Source organism: Podarcis melisellensis, assembly GCF_964234715.1.
Source record: "Podarcis melisellensis genome assembly, chromosome: Z".
In the NCBI taxonomy this organism is placed as follows: domain Eukaryota; kingdom Metazoa; phylum Chordata; class Lepidosauria; order Squamata; family Lacertidae; genus Podarcis; species Podarcis melisellensis.
Genome location: NC_138547.1, coordinates 20,903,367 through 20,913,682, shown reverse-complemented (window position 1 = coordinate 20,913,682; position 10,316 = coordinate 20,903,367). Strand labels below are relative to the sequence as shown.

Sequence of the window (10,316 nt, the reverse complement as noted above, 5' to 3'; positions counted from 1 at the left end):
GTGTGTGTGTGTGTGTGTGTTTGGATCTGGTTAGCCATGCTGATTTGCATGGTGTTGGCGGGTTCTTGTTGTCTTGTTGGGTTCTGTATGTGATAAAGGGTAACCATACAGGGGTAAAGGCGTCTTCTTCTATTTGTCCTTGTGTCAGTTTCAGTTTGTTGGTTAGGTTTTCTAATAAGGCTATTTCCCATACTATTTGATAACATTGGTCTATGCTTACTCCTGACAGGTCATTGCTCAGCATTTTTTTAAAAATCAAAATAAAGCCTATTGGCTCACATGTTTGATCTGTGGCTAAAGGATCATGTATCAGTTTTGTCATTTGTATTGATGTAAAACTCCAGAATGTATTTTGTATAGTCAACTGTTTAACTCTATCCCCAGTATATTTTATCTTATCACTATGGTTAGTGGCTAATACAAATAAAGTTTCTATCTATCTTGTCCATTCTGACAATTGGCAGCAGTGCCTGAAGACCCAATTCCTTTCGAGGAGGATATAAGTACATAATAGCCTGATACCAGTGGAGGAACTGGGGGTCTCAAATTTCAGTGGCACCCTGTGCGATGCCAAAATTTGGTGCCCCTTGCCTCTTTGCTGAAAGATCAAGCCCCTTTGAGACATTTTCTTGTTGCATGTTTGAATGGGAAATGGTATATCTAACAGCATCACAGGTAGAGGAGAGTTCTACACATCACTTGGAATACAAAGTTGGGATCCATTCACAAGCTCAGTGGCCAGTGATGGATCAGTTCTGGCAAGGCAAAGCCAATGAAAGTATGTAGATCCTGCAAGAAATCTCTTGAAGGAAAGGAAAATAATGAGCAGGACTCAACTCTGGATCAATATGGAGAGTAGAAGACAACTAACTGATGCCATCAATTTTAAACTAATTGCAAACATAATGTTTGACTGTATATTGCATATTCATGGGATGTTTCTTGTTGGGCGGTGGTATAAGGGAATTGTTATATATATGGAAACTGAAAAATAAAGTTAAGAAGTGGGGGGAAGCAGCCAATGAACAAGACTTTCAGGGCTCTGAACAGAGAACAGGGATCAGAGGGCCTGTTCCAAGAGGCACTCAGCCTCAGCTGTGCTAATACCTCTTCTTTGCTTGGATAGAGGGGTGTGTGTGTGTGTGTAGAAGCTTCTGGCTTCTGTGTGGCTGGAAGGTAGCCTACTTCACAAAGAGTCACTGCTGCTATTCTGCCCACTTTCTGCCTCAAGCCCTGTCTGGATGGGGATATGAACAGAGCTCACAAATTGCAAGCCTCCTGCTACTTAGAACAGCAAATTAATGTGCACCTTCACTCATTTTCCCCATCTAATGTTTATACAATCACAAGCCATCAAACACTGATTCCTCCATTTCATTTAATTAGCAGTCATGACTATTTTACTGCAATGGCCAATTAGGAAGAATCACCTCTTTTTCCTCAGCAGAGACAAACAGAAGTCACACTGTATGATTTCCTTGTTTTTACTTTCTGTGCATGAAGGGATGGGAGGAGATAGAAGCAGATCAAAGCAGGGAAAAGAATTTGCCATTAGAAAATAGTCCCATAGAGAAAACAGTCCCATGGAGTATTTGCTCCCTCCTCCCCCATGCTTCCCTAGGAAGATTCCTCCCCACACTTGTTGTTTCTATGCAGTTGGCTGATAAGGTCATTTAGGCCTGCTGGAGCAGATAGTAGCCAAGCAGACTGTCTGAAAAAACCCAAATAGGAGCAGAAGGAGAGAGAGCAGCAGGATGGGTGGCTTCCCTGAGCAAAAAAAGACCAAGGGAATGCTGCAGATCCAGCAGCTTTGTTCCACAGAATCATAGAATTATAGAGTTGGATGGGACCCCAAGGGTCATCTAGTCCAACCCGCTGCAATGCAGGAATCACAGCTAAAGAGTCCCAAACAGATGGTCATCCAACCTCTCTCTAAAAAACCCCAATGAAGGGGAGTCCAATGCCTTCCAACGGTGTCTGTTCTGCTGATGCAGAGCTCTTCCTGATGTATAGCGCAATCTCCTTTCTTATAATATGAAAAATTGCTCTGGATTGATCCTTGCTTGTCAGGTGGCTCCCCAAGTTCTGGAGGATTACAGGATTATTGTATAAATGTGCCTGATTAAACTTATTGTGGCTTACTTTGAGTCCTGAACAGAAAGTAGAAAACTAGACACTGGGTGGCATTTGGAGATGTTTCCTTTTTTATTTTCCCTAAGAGGACAACATCATGGGTGGTTTTGAAACATAGCTCCCAAAGTGATTTATTTTTATTTCCCAAAAGGCTTTTCAAGGCACTTCCTCCTTGCATGCAGCTCAAAGGCCACGAAACCTCCGCCACTCCTCTCCAGATGTTAGTGCTTTTTTGTAGACATAAGCTTGAACCCTTCGTCTAGTATGGACCTCCTGTTGCGTCTCAGCCTCTTTTGTCTCTGCAGGTAAATTATCACTCCCAGAAAGGTGCAGGCAATGAGGAACAGCAAGACACCGGTGACGGCAAGGAAAATAATGGTCGCCTCTACTTGGCTATGTGCCAGTTTTGACCCGAACAAAACAAAGTGATGGCCATTGTCTTCATCTTCAGGAGGTGTCTCTGAGGACAAATGGATGATGAAAGGTCACTTTTTGTGGGCGGGTGGGGAGGAAATGAGATTGCATTAACGGAAGTTAACAGTACAGAATGACAGCAGCAAACAACCACTCTGCTGTCTTTTCAGTTTAAGAGCAATTTCACATTTTCCAAGGAAAAAACAGGTACTGAGTCTGCAAAACCACCACACAGTTAGACAGCTAGATGAGCAATAAGGCTAGTAGAGGAATCTTTTTCATTACCAGGAAAAGTTCAACCCGTTACTTGTACCATGCAAAGAACTTGAAACAACTTGGAACCAGTCCTTAGCCCACTTGACCACTTCGATCGCTGGAAATTATTTATTTATTTATTAATTATTGTATTGTATTACAATTTGAATTCCATGGAGTGTTACGTTTGCACAGATGTCAGCCATAACAACGGCTAACTGGGCTTCCATCTTAACCAGAGTTTGAACACTGTTTGCAAACCATGGCTAAGAGGGAATCTTGCTAGCATTAGATGCAGTTAGTCAGTGAAGATGTAATAGCAAACCGTGGCTAAAGCTGACAAGGTTAATGGCTGCTTACCTGGGAAGCAGCAGTTTGCAGCCTGGTGCAGCCACGGCCCAATGTGTGGGCCATCTTCAGCACAGCACGACCACAGGGGGATGTTAGAACCTCCCCCCATTGTCCATGTGGCTTGGCACCCAAACCCTTTCAAATGGGCCAATTAGGAGACTGTGTGTGAGAGAGAGGTTGTGGCAACAGGCCTGGCTTCACTCAAGTCTACCCCTGTAGTATATATCCAGGCCGCAACCAGACCTCTGCAACTCAGATTGCCATGGGATTCCATCTTAAGTCTGAACATAGTTTGCAAACCATGGCTAAGAGGGAATTTTCCTAGCGTTAGCTAGTCAGAGTCAGTGAAGATGTACAGTGACGGGGGAAAAGTATTTCATCCCCTGCACATCAATCTCTGACTTTTGTCTTCTTGGTTTCTGGGGGCTTTCCTGATGTTATTCTGTCTCTCACACCTACAATAAACCTACCATTAAAATTATGGACTGGTCATTTCTTCGTCAGAGGGCAAACAGGCAAAGTTAGCAGGGGATCAAATACTCCCCCCCCTCACTGTAACAGCAAACCATGGTTAAAGCTGACAAGATAATTTGCAATGGTTATGGAAGAAGGGAGCTGGATAGAGTGCACACAGAGAACACTGACTCCCAGTTTGGACTCACAGAATCGTGGAATTGGAAGGAACCCAAACGGTCACCTGATCAACCCTGTGCAGTGCATGGGGTTTGCAGGGAGCCATCAGCACTGGACCACTGGGTGAACTTGAGGAATGAAAGGAGAATAATGGTGGACAAAAGGGGTGCCTTGCTAAGCTTCACACCGGGAATTGTCCATATTCAAGAATGCTCAAAAGGGGTATAAACCTGAGATGCAATGACAGCCATACCTGTATAGGAATTGGTCTCCAGAAGCACTGAATCTGAAAAGAAAGTACACAATTTAGTAGGAAGCTACTGGGAAGCACAAAAGGATGGCATAGGAAGCTGTGTTCTACTTAGACGAATGACGTCCATCCAATGAAACAGTTGCTGGGAAAAGATCTCTAAGGTTTCAGACAGGGGACAACTCCCAGTCCTACCTAGAAATGCTGGGGACTGAATCTGGGACCTTCTGCATTCAAAGAAGATCTTCTAAGCACCAAACTATGGCCCTTCCCAAGCACAGGGACACTGTACTGGAAATATTTTTATGGAGGAACTGTTTTTAAATGTTCACATTGTTTTTAATAGTTTTTCCACTTCCTTCTTGGGCTGCAAACTGTTTTATTTGTTTTGTAATTGCATATTTTACCCATCCTCTGACCCAGTGGTGAAGGGTGGGTAAGAAATGAGACAAAACAAATAAGCACAAGAGATCCCTGTGTTCAAGCCAGATAAAATGGGTGTCTGTAGCATCACATTGTAATATTAAGAACACAAGAATAGCCTGCTGGATCAGGCCAATGGCCCATCTAGTCCGGCATCCTGTTCACATAGTGGCCAACCAGATGCCTGTGGGAAACCTGCAAGCAGGATTCAAGCACAAGAGCACTCTCTCTCCCCTCCTGTGAGTTCCAGCAACTGGTTTTCAGAATTATTTCCTCCCTCTGACTGTAGAGGGCAGAGCATAGCCATCAATAGCCCTCTTCTCTTCCACGAATTTGTCTAATAATCTTTCAAGGCAATCTTGGTTGCTTGGCATCAACTGCTGCCTGTGGGAGAGATTTCTACGGCTTAACTGTGCTTTTGCACTCCTCTTGTGACTTCGTCCTTGGGCATCAGGGCTGGCTCTGCTCTGCTTTTCCTCCTCCTGTTCTTCCATCAGTCCATCCATCTGAGTGCATGGACAGGCAAGGCGGGTTCCTAGCCACTCAGTGCCCGAGTGGAGAGGCTCAATTTTTGTGTGTCCCTTCCCCACCCCCGGACCTGCACCTTGGTGGGGGCAACCTAACCAGCCCCTAGGTACAACCCTGACAAAGGCTCTAAATAAAATAATGGTAATGGTAATGATATAATGATAATGATGTTGATAAAAACCAACCTGCTCTCTCCTTACCGTGCTTAGGAAAGACTGTGAAGAGGGTTTCCATTCCAGCATGGATGTGATCGGCCACATGGCAATGAAGCAGCCATGTTCCAGGATTGCCAACCAGCATCTCCACCACTTCAAAGGTCCCAGGGAAGAGGTCCGCCACATCTGCTCTGTACGTCTTGCCACTCTGTCATGTGGGGAGGACCCAGAGAGCAAACATTACCTTGGAACAGGGAGGGCTGCCCCTGCAAAGCTACTGCCTGCACCAAGAAGAGCTGGGTTTCTGGGCCAGGAAAGTCGAATCATTTGACTTCTACCTATTAGGTAAGTTGTTGTTGTTTTTTTTAAAAAAATATAAATTTATTCTGCAGTATTGTTGATTTTAGGTAAAGGTAAAGGGACCCATGGGATGCGGGTGGCCAAGGACTTGCCGATCAGAAGGTCGGCGGTTTGAATCCCCGCCACGGGGTGAGCTCCCGTTGCTCGGTCCCTGCTCCTGCCAACCTAGCAGTTTGAAAGCACGTCATAGTGCAAGTAGATAAAGAGGTACCACTCCAGCAGGAAGGTAAACGGCGTTTCTGTGCGCTGCTCTGGTTTGCCAGAAGCGGCTTAGTCATGCTGGCCACATGACCCAGAAGCTGTACACCAGCTCCCTCGGCCAATAAAGCGAGATGAGCGCCGCAACCCAAGAGTCGGCCACAACTGGACTTAATGGTCAGGATCCCTTTACCTTTAAAGGGACCACTGACCTTTAAGTTCAGTCACTGACAACTCTGGGGTTGTGGCACTCATCTCGCTTTATTGGCCGAGGGAGCCAGCGTTTGTCTGCAGACAGCTTCCAGGTCATGTGGCCAGCATGACTAAGCCGCTTCTGGCGAACCAGAGTAGTGCACGGAAATGCCGTTTACCTTCCAGTCAGAGCGGTACCTATTTATCTACTTGCACTTTGACGTGCTTTTGAACTGCTAGGTGGGCAGGAGCTGGGACCGAGCAACGGGATCTCACCCCGTCACGGGGATTCAAACCGCCAACCTTCTGATCAGCAAGCCCTAGGCTGTGTGGTTTAGACCACAGCACCGCCTGCATTTATTTGGGTCCAAATCCCCACTTGGCATTAAGCTCACTGAGTGTGACTTTGGGGGCCAGTCATTGCCTCCCAGCCTAACCTACACTACAAGGTTGTTGTGAGGATAAAATCAGGAGGGGGAGAACAATGTATGCCACCCTGGGGTATAAATGTGGGATTTAAAAAATAAAATAAAAAAGGTTGTCGTTCTCCCCGGCTTAAAAATAAAAAAGGTAAGTATCTCATTAGTTGCCTCTAGAAACAACACAGGGATTGTCATAAGAACATAAGAGCCTACAGCTGCATCAGGCCCATGGCCCATCTAGTCCAGCACCTTGTTCTCACAGTGGCCAACCACATGCCTGTGGGGAACCTGCAAGGAGGACCCGAGCACAAGAGCCACTCTCCCTTCCTTTATTTCCAGCATCCAGTATTCAGAAGCATGGCTGCCTCCAGAACTACGGAGGCAGAGCACAGCTGCTGTGGTCAATAGCCATTGATAGCCCTCTCCTCCATTAACTTGGCTAATCATCCCTGGAGTCATCTTCCAGGTTGGTGGCCATCACTGCCTACTGTGGGAGTGAGTTCCACAGTCTGTGTGCTGCATAAACAAGGACTTTCCTGAATCTCCCAACATTCACCTTCACTGGGCATCCAGGAATTCTGGTGTTATGAAAACTTTTCTCTGTCCACTTTTCCTCCATGCCCTGTATAATTTTATAAATGCCTGTAATGTCACCTCTTGGTTGCTTTTTCTTTAAACAAAAACTTTTCATGTTAACTTCGGGGAGGGGGTGAAGCTGAGAAGGACACTAACCCCACAGTTCTGCATATACGGGCAGAGCACTGCATGGATTCATTACATGGGAAAGCTCTGCTTTGCAGCAGCAGACTGACATTACATAGCGTCATAAGGTTATTCAAGCAACAGCTTCAAATGCTCACCCGATAAATGAAGGTCTCAGCGTGGAAATGAACTGTGTGGATGTCAATCTCCTGGCCCATTCCCAGCAGGTACCAGTTCACCCAGTCTCCTTCATACATTGTCAGCCCAGGCAAATTTGCATAGAGTTTACCATTGATGGCTAAGCGGGAGGAAGGAAGGAAGAAAAGGTCTGCTTATTGAATGAATGGAATCCACCCCTCTTTGGTTCATGAAATATTGCAAACTGCTGTTAGGGGGCACTGTTGGTTTTCCATGGGTTTATACAAGCAGTTGATTTCAGCTGGTTACAGTGGCGTAGCGTGGGTTGTCAGCACCCGGGGCAAGGCAAGTAATTTGCACCCCCTAACCCATGGATTTGCGCCCCCTAACCCTAACCCCCAGATGTTGCGCCCGGTGCGGCCGCCCCCCTGCACCCCCCACGCTACGCCACTGGGTTACACGCCTTGTAATGGCACAGAGCCATAAAGACGGTAGCAACTCACCTTGAAACCTAAAAGTCAGAAAAGATTACAAGGTTTCAATGCATCCTAATACCTTACATTTTTTGTCCATCTTATACTCACAGGGGTGCAGTTATTGACTGGGGCTGGTGGGAATTGTAGTCCAAAACAGTTATGGGGGCTACTAGGTTGGGGAAGGCTGAAATATTTGATCTTAAGATCCTCACTTCTGAGACACCAGGAACTGTTACAATCTCTTGGGATGCTTCTGTGGGTGGGATATTCCCCCCCCCCCCACAATGGGATCTGGTTGACCACCCTATCTGGGAATAAAGAGGAACCTTCCCTAGGAAAGGTTGTCTAGTGACTCCAGTAACGGTTTTAGTTGCCTCTCACCATAATGTAGCTAGGTAAAGGTAAAGGGACCCCTGACCATTAGGTCCAGTCGTAACCGACTCTGGGGTTGCGGCACTCATCTCGCTTTATTGGCCGAGGGAGCCGGCGTACAGCTTCCGGGTCATGTGGCAAGCAGGACTAAGCCTCTTCTGGCGAACCAGAGCCACACACAGAAACACCGTTTACCTTCAGAGCGGTACCTATTTATCTACTTGCACTTGGACGTGCTTTCGAACTGCTAGGTTGGCAGGAGCTGGGGCCGAGCAACGGGAGCTCACCCCGTTGTGGGGATTTGAACCACCGAGCTTCTGATCAGCAAGCCCTAGGCTCAGTGGTTTAACCCACAGTGCCACCTGCATCCCATAATTTAGCTACATTACATTATATTACATTTATACCCCACCTTTCTTCCAAGAAGCTCAATGTGGTATACATGGGTTTATGTCTTCCTTTCCTATCCCCACAACAACCCTGTGAGGTAGGGTAGGCTGATAGACAGTGACTGGCCCAAGGTCACCCAGTGAGCTTCATGGCCGAGTGGGGACTAGAACCCCAGTCTCCACTGTTTTAATCCAATACTCTAGACTATTATGCCACATCGACTTTCCCTCTCTTTACAGAAGTCATTTAAGGTGCTTTGCTCCTGCGTGTCCTTCCTGCAACACCCCTGCTCTCCCTAGTGGCAGGGTTCAGAGGTTTGGGGTTGAGTTAGTCTGGTTTCATTAACATTATCAGTGGATTCTAACTTAGAAAGGGCATCTAAGGTACAGCCAAAAGTCAAATCCTAGCAACTTCTGAGTCTTTCACAGATTACTTCCAGGAACTAATCATGTGCAAATTGCTACACAGCAGGCTTTTTTCTTTCACAACTTAGCAACAATTAGAGAGAAAAGCTAATGGCTGAAAGTGGCAGGTTCTGAAGTCTGTGCTGCTGCACTTTTCCAATAAAAGGGCGCTCCCCTGTGAAGTCTGAGATCCTTCCTTAGTCCTCCCTCTTCAGAAGGTGTGTTTAATGGTCCTGAGTGCAGGGTGCTAAGCAACACCTCCTCGACTCTTGAAACATTGGGTGAGGGCACAAAGTGGAATTCAACCTTACACAAAACATTCTCCTGAGTTCTGTGCCCAGCTTCCCCAACACAACAGGTAGTTGGTGTGACCAACCTCATCACACCATAGTGCTGTGGGCCTCCCCCTCTACCCTCTGAACATCAGAAGAGCCTGCTGGACCAGGCCAACGATTCACCTACTCCAGCATCCTCTTCTCACAGTGCCCAACTGAATGCAAGCAGAATTTGAACACAAGTCCGCTTACCCCTTTTGGTGAGGAAGCATTGCAAGAAGGCAGAGGCTTCACCCGGCTCCCCATGAGGGAACTGGAACAGCGGTGCCCTTCTTGATAGGCAGTGGGGGCTTAAGCCCCCTCCGCCTATCAGGAACTGTACCCAAGCCTGTACCCCTTCCATTTCTCCTCCCACTTTGCTGAAGGGGCGCTGCGCAGAGAGGGAAAACTGTGCAGCGCCTCTCCAGCAAGGCGAAGCCTGGAGAGCAAGAGGGATCGGTGCGCACCGACCCCTCCTACTCTCCAGGCTTCAGGCAGCTATCCGCAAGCCTTCGGAGTGCAGTGAGAACTCCTGCTGCTCTCTGAAGGCTTGCGGATAGCTGCCTGAAGCCCCCTGAGCGCAGCGGAAGTTCGCGCTGCGCTGAGGGTGCTTCAGGCTTCAGGCGGCTATCCGGAAGCCTTCGGAGCACAGCGCTGCACTCCGAAGGCTTGCAGATAGCTGCCTGAAACCCCTGCAGCGCAGTGACAGTTCGCGCTGCGCTCCGGGGGCTTCAGGCTTCTCCTGTTTAGCCACAGGGCTGGGGCTGGGGAAGCCCGAGCTTCCCCCGACCCCAGCCCCCAGAACAGGTCTGGGAGCGGCGGCAAGGTTGCAAGGGACCCCTGACCGTTAGGTCCAGTCGTGACCGACTCTGGGGTTGCGGCGCTCATCTCACTTTATTGGCCGAGGGAGCCGGCGTACAGCTTCCGGGTCAAGTGGCCAGCATGACTAAACCACTTCTGGTGAACCAGAGCAGCGCATGGAAACACTGTTTACCTTCCTGCCGGAGCAATATCTATTTATCTACTTGCACTTTGACATGCTTTCAAACTGCTAGGTGGGCAGGAACTGGGACCGAGCAATGGGAGCTCACCCTGTCACAGGGATTCAAACTGCCGACCTTCTGACCGGCAAGCCCTAGGCTCTGTGGTTTAACCCACAGAGCCACCCGCGTCCCTTATTGGTCTCTTATTTGCATGGGTTAGGGT

At 47.7% G+C, this 10,316-nt stretch overlaps 1 protein-coding gene across 2 annotated transcripts in view; it reads right to left on the bottom strand.

Moving 5' to 3' along the window:
- Window positions 1-2,263: 2,263 nt before the first annotated feature.
- The window catches only part of HEPH (hephaestin), a 47,124-nt gene continuing 39,071 nt past the window's right edge, over window positions 2,264-10,316 (bottom strand). For both annotated transcript variants that reach the window (XM_081897770.1, XM_081897771.1), the window contains exons 18-21: window positions 7,175-7,314; window positions 5,188-5,350; window positions 4,040-4,072; window positions 2,264-2,593 (exon numbers count right to left, since the gene is read on the bottom strand). In XM_081897770.1, coding sequence (XP_081753896.1) covers window positions 2,355-2,593; window positions 4,040-4,072; window positions 5,188-5,350; window positions 7,175-7,314 — 575 coding nt within the window. In that variant the 3' untranslated portion in view covers window positions 2,264-2,354. The remainder of the gene's footprint in view (window positions 2,594-4,039; window positions 4,073-5,187; window positions 5,351-7,174; window positions 7,315-10,316) is intronic.